The 10,000-nt window shown below is 34.6% G+C and overlaps 1 protein-coding gene across 8 annotated transcripts in view; it reads right to left on the bottom strand.

The window, feature by feature from the left end:
* The window catches only part of LOC125044289, a 17,634-nt gene that overhangs the window by 1,393 nt on the left and 6,241 nt on the right, over positions 1-10,000 (bottom strand). For 6 of the 8 annotated variants that reach the window (XM_047640879.1, XM_047640881.1, XM_047640880.1 and 3 more), the window contains 8 exons: positions 9,382-9,669; positions 8,270-8,355; positions 7,632-7,725; positions 6,892-7,086; positions 4,737-4,819; positions 3,853-3,943; positions 3,551-3,649; positions 1-3,374 (listed from right to left, as the gene is read on the bottom strand). The exon at positions 1-3,374 is cut by the window's left edge and continues 1,393 nt beyond it. In XM_047640879.1, the coding sequence (XP_047496835.1) occupies positions 3,048-3,374; positions 3,551-3,649; positions 3,853-3,943; positions 4,737-4,819; positions 6,892-7,086; positions 7,632-7,725; positions 8,270-8,355; positions 9,382-9,669 (1,263 nt within the window). In that variant the 3' untranslated portion in view covers positions 1-3,047. The remainder of the gene's footprint in view (positions 3,375-3,550; positions 3,650-3,852; positions 3,944-4,736; positions 4,820-6,891; positions 7,087-7,631; positions 7,726-8,269; positions 8,356-9,381; positions 9,670-10,000) is intronic. The other 2 variants (XM_047640886.1, XM_047640882.1) reach the window with 2 other exon arrangements.

Below are 10,000 nucleotides of genomic sequence, written 5' to 3'. Positions count from 1 at the left end.
AGAAAAATAAATTTTGCCTTTCTTAATGTCATTTTCTGTAATTTAGGGAGGATTTTATCAAGTTACTTTTTTAGATAATACTTAACCCACTGCCACCAGGGATGGAACGTAGTCACCTGAGATGAAGATGTCTCAATTCCCTGTGACTTTCAATCACCTTTAATGTATAAACAGGAACTGGCAACTCACCGATAAAAAAAGGAAGAAGTAAATAATTTGATTATCTAAAACCTGTGCCACAAAACAATATAAAGCAAGACATTTTCACTCAACTTAAGGAATAACATCTTATCTACCAGGAAAAAAAAATATAGTTCTTTTGATGAAAAGAGGAAAACAGTAGAAAAGATCTGGGTATATAGGCCAATCAACAGCAATTATTATTTGTTGTTACATTGATCATGATTTAATTAAGATATAAATTCTGTCAAAACCAGTGCCAATGGTTACATAAAAAATCTTGTGTATTGCGTGTTTAAATGGCCAAATGAAAATATCCATATTTTTATACTCTGCAATGATTGAGATACCAGATGATATATTTTGAAGGACAGATTTGTTGAGTGAGACATCTTCAATTTGGTTGACTATATGTACATATTATACCCACTATGAGCTTATTTTATTAATAATGTTTATACCTGGATGGTTCTACAAAAGGATAAATAATCAAGGAGTCAATTACTGGTTGTACCTGTCTACCCATTTCCTTGATTTGTGGAAATATATATATGTATTTTTTTTTTTTTTATGTAATATTGGTATTTGTATTGTTAATAACTTTATAATACTTACAATGGCAATAATAATAATGTTATTCAAAAAATCAAACAAAAACTCAAGGAAAAGTTAATGGTTAATGGATTAAGAAGGATGGATGTCAGCAGTCACTTTGAGTGTAGAGGGAATGGAAGCAGAGAGACTGGGGGAAGGATGAGGTGTAGGCATGACACAAACACAAACACAGTAACGTGTACACAAAGATGAAAGGAAAACAGCAACAGTAAGAAAATTAAATTGAATTGTAGGCATGTTATCCTGGGTCATGATTAGATAGTTTTGAATGTCTTTGAGAGTTTTTGATGGGGAGTTGGTTAGGGAGGTCTGAAAAACAAAGGTTTCCTTATGAGGGGGAGAAAAGGGGACAAACGTTTCAGGGGCAGAGGAAGTGGCTGATGTAGGATAAGATATGGCAGGACAAGACTGAGGTGGGAGTCTTGTGAAGACACCTGGATCTCACTGAAGGCCACCTGATGATTGAGAAGAAACAATCTTTCTACTGGACCACGCTACCATCGTTAAAAGCTACATCAGGAACTTCGCCTTCAGCAGAGATTCACTACAAGGGAGGGACTCACTGCCAACACAAACATCATGGGGAGGTCATGTCTATGGAAAGTAATCTTGGCAATATTGGTTGAGAACTTACAGCAGCCTCTAGGGGGAATGGTGTAGCATTGTACTGATACTGCATCATAGTAAAAAAAGCTGGAGAGTAAATCTTCTCCCCAGTCTGACCAATTCTTACCACAGACAGGGTTATCTGCCAGGGAGATGGAGACAGTTCTGGTACAAGTATTGAGGGAGGGATGAGGCTGTGTATGAGTGGGTTTGGCAATAAAGTCAGTCAGAGTAGATAATGCTTTAGCTTGGGATTCAGCTAGGCTGCTATTCTTGGTGACTGTGGAGAACCATCTACATATGAAAAAGTTTCACAAAACAAAACTACAGTGGATATTACATGTTCCTGGCAGAAATGGGTTAAAGAACTTTAAAACTATGCTTTACATTTGTGTTGTCCCATTGTCTACATAACATGAAAATATGGCAGAATTTATCTTGAGTGTCTTTTAATTTTTTAATCTTATGATATTACACATTTTTTGCATGTCATGTATTTTCTATAATTAAGAGCAGTTACTTTTCATAACAAATTCCATTTATAGTTTATAACTTTTGGCAAGTTGGATACCAGTTTTTGTCAAAGTAATTTGTGTCATGACATCAAATCCTATGACACAAATAGGTTTGATAATTTATATATCAAGTCCTATCAAAAACACAGAAAGACAAAAAAGCAAATTTACTGTATAAAACTGTAAAGTACTTGGATTGTAACTTCACCTATTATCAAAATATCTAGCAAACAACACATAATTCTACTACATTTTGTAAGAAAAAATTCTTGGCAGGTTCATTTTCTATAATGTATTATACTGTCCATTAATCTTTTGATTTCACCCTACAGTTATCTGCAGATGTAGGTCATCATCAAAATGTAATTGACTGTCCCTTGGGCAATGGACAACTCACCCATAAATTTCCTTCACAATATATTGGTAACTTTGAATTTTTAATCCAGCTAACAAACCAGCAACTAACCCATAAATACCAGACTATATCATCTTCTTCTGGCAAGAGGAGATTTCTAAAAATAAAAATACTTAATAAACATTTTGGACCAAGACTTCAATGCTACAAAATAAATATGTCCAGCAACAATCTTCACATGGAATCCCCAGTGTGTGCTACTGTTATTGTTTTATCTCAGCTTTATGCAGAAAAGGGTCATCCTGAAAAATAAAGTACATTAACCAATTACTGATGGGTTACATGTACAAGTGTCATAACGTACCACTTTGTCTGTGGGATACAGCTGTACATGCGGTGAGGCGCCAGAGCACATGGAGCGGGAAGTACTGCTACAAATAGCGGAGTCCCGCGCCCAGAGTCTGGACATTGCCAGAAATCTCAGAGTTTATGAGGCTCAGAGATTTCTGATACCTATCAGCATTGGGTTATGAATGTGACACAAGAAATCTTGCACATGCAGAGGTATTTACCTAGACTCATACAGACACACATGCACATAGTTATTATGTAAACATGTGGACTACAAAATACTTTTTGACATCTTGGAATGGGTCAATTTATTTCATAAAACTTTCTAATGAATCATGATAAACCCAGAAGTTTCCACTTGTAACTCAAAACAATGACTACAAGAAAAGAAAATCTGCAAATAAAATTCATAGACATATGCCTGCCTATATGATTGTTGTTTCCTTACAATGCCTCTTTCTTCTCTCTGTCTGTGATGTCTTTCTTGCCATTGCTGGACACTCAGGCCCCCCTTTTCTTTCACCGATAATATTCCTCTTGTTGCTTATCTTAACGGAAATGTTGGGGCTAATGCTCGTTATGGCATGGCTTTCTCGCTTAGACGTTGGAAGGACTTTCTGACCCGAATGAGAGCTGCTATCCCTGGGCAAGTCCCCTTCACTAGTAGTAATTCCGTCTGTCTCTTTTCTTGCTACGTCCTTATTCATAGGCGTTTCCCCATTGAATTGTTCTCTCATGGACTCTAGAATCTTCTGCAATAATAAGAAAGTTTTACTATGGTGCCAACAAATAATGGTTAAAGTAAAGATATAGACAATATGCCTGATTTTCCTTCATCATTACGACAGAAATTTACTATACATTATGCAAGAGGCTACAGAACAAGACCTAAATGAAATAGCAATGAATGCTCTTTTAAAAATCTTACAAATATTTTTCCATTGCAATTGCTGAGCTGATCAGGCTCTTCTTCCTGAGCATTCTTTGGTTGTTTCATGTTAAACTGCTCCCTCATAGATTTGAGAACCTGGAATAAACACAAATATCAGGAAACACTTTGGAAACTTGGATGTTTAACATCTCATTCTCAAAATTGAAAGCTTATTACATCCCAAGACAGCTGGCACCCAAAAAAGAAGAAAAAGAGAGAAAATATGATAAATATTATTTATCATAACTTTGAAAAAAAAAAAAGTACATAAGAGACATAAAAACATTTAGAGCTCTTACGTTACGCTTTTCTTTCACATGTGTTGTTGTAAGAGAATTTACAGTTTTAGGCCACTGACGATATGTCTGTCCTCTTGATGTGTTTTGAACCCTGATGGTTGTGAAAAACAAGTGCATCAGAACTTACAACCTATATCATATTATGAAGTTCATGAGTAAAGACAAATAATAAGTTAGACTCACAGTGGGCATATCATATACTTGCATGCCATCCCCAAATGGCATCAGGTTAACCCCTTGATGACGGGTGGAGAAAATTAAAAAAAAACTCTGGAGATCAATGGCAATGCGCCGACTTTGAGTGCGGGAGTTCAGTATATCAAGCCGAATCCCTGGCTCGTAGCGCTTTTGCGTGCTGCCGCGGTGTACAGCCGCATGCCACAGATCAAGCGGTTTGTTTTGACACCTCACGGCGTGACCCGTTGGGAAGGGGTTAAACTGATTATGATGGAATAATCACAACAGACTATTAAAAACAGCTATATTAATCTGATGCCACCATGGGTATAGCATAAAAGTACATGCTATACCCACTGTGAATTTGGTTTAACAATTCTCTTTACACATACATGGTTCCCCAAGTACATTCCTTATTTTTGGAAATATTGTCTGTTATCTTATATTCTATAAGTAATGTTAATCATATTATAATAATTCTAATGTACATAACAATGATGATCCTGACTGACAGTAAAAGCAAACAAACATTTTTTTATGCAGGTGTGATCTACTTGACTCCTTGGTGGCTAAACACCTGTGGAGCCATCTAGGTGCAGAGACATTTCACAAAACAACATTATACTGGATTCCACATTTTCCTGGTGGCATTGGGTTAATAGATACAAGACAAAAACAAGGGAAGAAATATCAGTGTTAAAACTTACTTTGGAAGCTCTGCAACAGCCACTTTCTTGCACTGTGCAGGGGCATGTGGTACATCCTGCTTCACTGTATTTGTTGGCACAGCCTGAGAACAAAGATTTGACAATAATTTCCAATCATAGGACCTAACATCTCTATTCTCTAATCCTTAGTCAAACACTTGTTGGTTGTGAAAGAAAATAATGTATCAAGAAGAATACAAGGGGTGCCTGTAATAGTAAATCAAAGCAATGAGAACAACAGTAATAATAATGTTGCCACTGATTAATGACAAACAAATATATGATAATATTGGTGTGCCATGCAAGCCTCATAGAGAGTTATGCATCTAGCAGGGTGAAACAACATAGGTGGAAAGTTCCTTTCAGGGTCCTATGGGGGGATATAGATCTAATGGACTCAAGCATTAAGGTGCGAATTCCCAAACCAGCCCCGGGACCCAGGGATAAGTTGACTGTTGCTAGAAATTTGGACCCAAGCTAACTAATAGTACTCTTAGTAATAAGAGTCCTACTGTGATACAATGTGTCTTGACTTGTGATGACTGATATTGCTGGGTGTTAAAACTGTAAAAAAGTAGCCTAAGTTCTAAATAATAATTATGCAACACCTTCATTACACAATATAGGGCATATCTTTTGGGACACTCTAGCTACATCCTTATGCACAAAGGATTTTTTAACTCTACAGACTGAGAGTTTTAAGACATTTGAAGTACGATAGAATAGAAACTTTTTTTTATAGGGATATATTAAAATATACTTATTTAACCATATTCTTGTTATCTCAGGAACTGATAATATAAACAACAGAAGTTCTTGTACTCTCACTCACTTGACCCAAAGCAAGTAGTACTTCTAGAAGGGGAAAGGGATAAACAGATTAAATGGAATAAACCTATGTCCCATTTGATGATGATAATGATATTTTAGTAATACAATAGTAGTAGTAGTAGTAGTAACAATAATAATAATAATAATAATAATAATAATAATAATAATAACAACAATAATAATGAAAATAATAATAATAATAATAATAATTAGTTATAATGACAATATTAATAATGGTAATAAAAATATTAACAGCAACAATAATAATAACAAAAAAACTAATGTGGCATCTTTTAATCCTTACTTTCTCTTAACATTATTTACATTATTTTGGAGAAAAAAGATGAGTTAGTTAAACCTACAAACCTGTAATACTTTACAAACTTTCTATCTCCTAAACTAAATCAACTGCTCTTTGGGGAAGAAAAGATGGCTAATGCACGAAATTAGCATTAAACCAATGCCACTGGAGATGGCATGTATGTACATGATATGCCCACTGCGAACTCAGTTTATTAATTATCTTTACACATAGATGACACCACAAGTACTAAATCAATTATGAGCCAATTTCTAGTAAAACCTATCTCACCTGTTTGCCATTTTCCTTGATTTTTGGAAAAAAAAATTCACCTATCATATTTGCTGTTAGTAATGTCAATAACATTATAACAATAGTAGTGTCCATAAATATACCAGCGTCTCTATTGATTCAAGGAAAGGTGAAATCAAGTAAGGTCACAGGGTCTACATATTAACTCCTTTGTCACTAAGCACTTTTGGAGCCATCTATGTGAAGAGACATTTCACAAAACAATACTACAACACCACATTTTCCATGTGACATCAGGTTGAAGAAAGATAACATAAAATGATCATGAGGCTATTCATCATCATTAAGAGTTTATAATATCAGTAATGAAAAATAGAATGTTGGTCTATTGAAAAAGAAGCTTTTGAAGTTAAGTGTTTTGAATTTACTTTCTATGCTTTCAAACACAAATTTTACTTTATAAATTCATTTTCAAAACTTTTTCCCATTCTTTGATTAAAGCATGTCTATTTTGGTGCTGAAATTACAAATAGCATATAATCTTACTTTCCCTACTCTCTTTAATGTTCCCTTATTATCACAGTTAACCAAGATCTTGACTAAACCTGACTGGGGCAGGAAAACTAAGTCTAATATACCTTTATACCCTTCCAATGTAATGAATCTTACCTTGGCTGCCTCGCTTAATGAGGTGCATCATTTACTCCTTCTAATGATGTCAATATTTGCACCATAAAGATTCCAGAAATACATGTATCTCACAGTGCTTACTTGTTCCTTCTTTCCAGCATCTTTTACATTTCTTCTTGTTTTGTTGATTTCTTGGGCTTCAGTTCTCAGTCCACTAGCAATGGATTTGCAAGTTCTGGATGAAGTTATTGGCTTTTGTTCAATTTTCACTGCTTTCTCCCTAAGACCCTCTTTGGACGTCTCTCTGCTATCAACGGACTTTGATTCTGACAACAACTGAAACAAAAATAAAAGAAGATACTGCCATACTTATTTCTTCTGTTTGTGTGTTTTTATGCAATTATGCAATTTATTAACCCCTTAATGATGGGTGATGGAAGGAAGGAAGGAAGGAAGGAAGGAAGGAAGGAAGGAGGGAAGGAAGGAGGGAAGGAGGGAAAGAAGGAAGGAAGGAAGGAAGGAAGGAAAAGAAAAGAAAAGAAAAGAAAAGAAAAGAAAAGAAAAGAAAAGAAAAGAAAAGAAAAGAAAAGAAAAGAAAAGAAAAGAAAAGAAAAGAAAAGAAAAGAAAAGAAAAGAAAAGAAAAGAAAAAGAAAAGAAAAGAAAAGAAAAGAAAAGAAAAGAAAAGAAAAGAAAAGAAAAGAAAAGAAAAAAGAAGAAAAGAAAAAAAAAAATAGAAAACAGATCGGGTGACCTGTCAGCAAGGGGTTAAATTCTATGGATCATCTGGGAACGGATCTACTGACTTGTATAATAACCCAAACAAATACAATCTATCATAAGCAAAAGAGTTCAGTAATCTTTCATACTAATACTGCTGTACCTGTTTGTCTTTCTGAGCACCTGGCTTTCTGGTGGCAGACCTGGGAACTAACACTCGTCTATGTGGATTCCCTGCAGAGGCATTTGGTAATCTGCTGGAGAAAGAATGGTTACTTTTAAAAAGGTTTATGATAATCAGATACTTTTGTATACATCAATCTTCCAATCAACCTGATGGAAGAACAGAAAATATTTAAACAAATACACTATACATACTCTTTATTTCAATGGAAAGAGAGGTTATTATGAATGATAGGTTTCTCAAATAGTGGTTCTGTATCCTAGAAATTTTCTTCTTCATATCAAATTTAACAAAAAGAACATTCAGCTCAAGTATTCCCTGCCTCTCCTGCTCTACATCTTCATCCTCCCGACTCCAACTCCATAATACCTCAATTACTAAGGTGCTACTTGAAACCTTTTTCTACCATTTCTAACACCTCTCTATTTAGCTTTAGATAGATAGATAAATAGACCAGAACATGGCCTGCTTAATAACAACAATGGTTACCCTAGAATTTGATGAGAATAAAGGGAACAAATCTGAAAATCATTAAAGGATATAAGAGTATAACATGTCAAATAAGACAAGAGATAGTGAGAAACTAGAGAAAAGAAAGTGAAGTGTCTGGCACTTACTTTGAAAACTGGTCTACATCTGCCATTTTCTTGTTCTGTGGAGAGGGGTTTGGTACATCTAGGTGGACAGTCTCTGTTGCCAATACCTGGAAAGTTATCACCATTAGGTGAATTTTCAATAAACAATTTCTACCCATTAAAAGTTAATACTTTTAAGAGGAACTTTCCTCACTCAGGAAATGGGGAAATCAAATCCCTTAGGGGCCTAAAAACTGATTTATTAGTGTGGTGGTTGGGTACTTGTGGATCCATCTGTGAGCAACAAAATTCACAAAAAACTAAAGTTTACACTACAAGTACCTATTATCAATTGGTTAGGTTCAGTTGGTTTAAAAAGTTAATTTACTTTATGTTGGTAATGACAATAATAATAACAATACAAAACAACACAATGATTTTCCTTTACTAATGTGGCATGGTATTTAAGTTTTTCTGCAATTATTGCAATTATCACAGAATGTAAACAGTCTACTACAGACATACCAGAAGTAATCCTAAAATAAATCAAATTAATTTTGAATGCTGCAAAGCAGTGTTTATTCTTCAAATTCACAAAGGAACTGCTATTGTGACAATATTTTGCCAGAATCTGCCTTCACAATGATCTTTAACAATAGCAAGACTAACCAGGATCTTGATTAACACAATGCTGACAAGAAAATGTAGTGATGACTGTAGTATTATTTTTTTAAAATGTCTTTACACAAATATGGCTCCACAAGTACTTAACCACAAAGAGTCAATTAGCAGATCTTGTAACCTTACCCGATTTCACCTTTCCTTGAGTTTTCAGATTTTTTTTTCTTTTTACTAAAGCTATCATTATCAATACTTTTATTATTATTGTACACATTATAATTGTAATAATGTTACCAACAATACTAACAGCAATATATGACATATGAATATATTTCTAAACACCAAAGAAAAGGGTAAAAAGGTGAGATAGGTAGTATCAGTAATTGGCTCATAGCTGACTAGGTACTTCAGAAACCTTCTATGAAACTAATTAATCTATTAATAAACTAAACTCACATTGGGCATGGCATGATCATACATGCCATCCTTAGCAACATTGGATTAATTAATGACATGATAGGCTGCATACTTACTTGTTCCTCTTTCTTTGTACTTTTTGTATTTCTTCGTGGACTACTTCTCAGTGGGATGAGCTTGACATAACAGTCTAACTGGATTTCACTGCTGCTTTTGCTTTCTCTCTTAGTCATGTTGGCATCTTGGGCTTCACTTTTTTGTCCAGGGGATAAGGGTTTGCAACTTCTGGCAGACGTTACCTGCTTCTTGGCAATTTTCATTGATTCCTCTCCAAGATGCTCTGTGTCTCTTCTATCCACATTCACTTCCATATTAAATTGCTTTCTCATGGACTCCAGTAACATCTGAAATTAAAAAATGAATATAAAATCTGCCACATACTTTTCCTTTCTCTCTTCATCACAAAGAGAAATTAAAGTAGGAATAAAAAGAACCAATAAAGTTGTTACTACTAATTCCCACAAGGAGCATTAACCCCTAAAGTACTGTTTGCCACAATAATTCTCTGATGCATTTTTTTTCTTCATATTGAGTCCTTTTCACCATTTATCAACTTGAACAAATGTTTTTTTCCATTCCTTCTTTGCCATGAGTGACACATTTGTAATCTCAACCAATAAATTTGATACTGTCTGCCACTTTTCTTCTAATCACAACAATCATACCTTCTCCATA

Source organism: Penaeus chinensis, chromosome 35 (assembly GCF_019202785.1).
Source record: "Penaeus chinensis breed Huanghai No. 1 chromosome 35, ASM1920278v2, whole genome shotgun sequence".
Lineage (NCBI taxonomy): Eukaryota > Metazoa > Arthropoda > Malacostraca > Decapoda > Penaeidae > Penaeus > Penaeus chinensis.
Note: the sequence above shows the minus strand (reverse complement) of the source record. Positions and strands in the feature narration are given on the sequence as shown.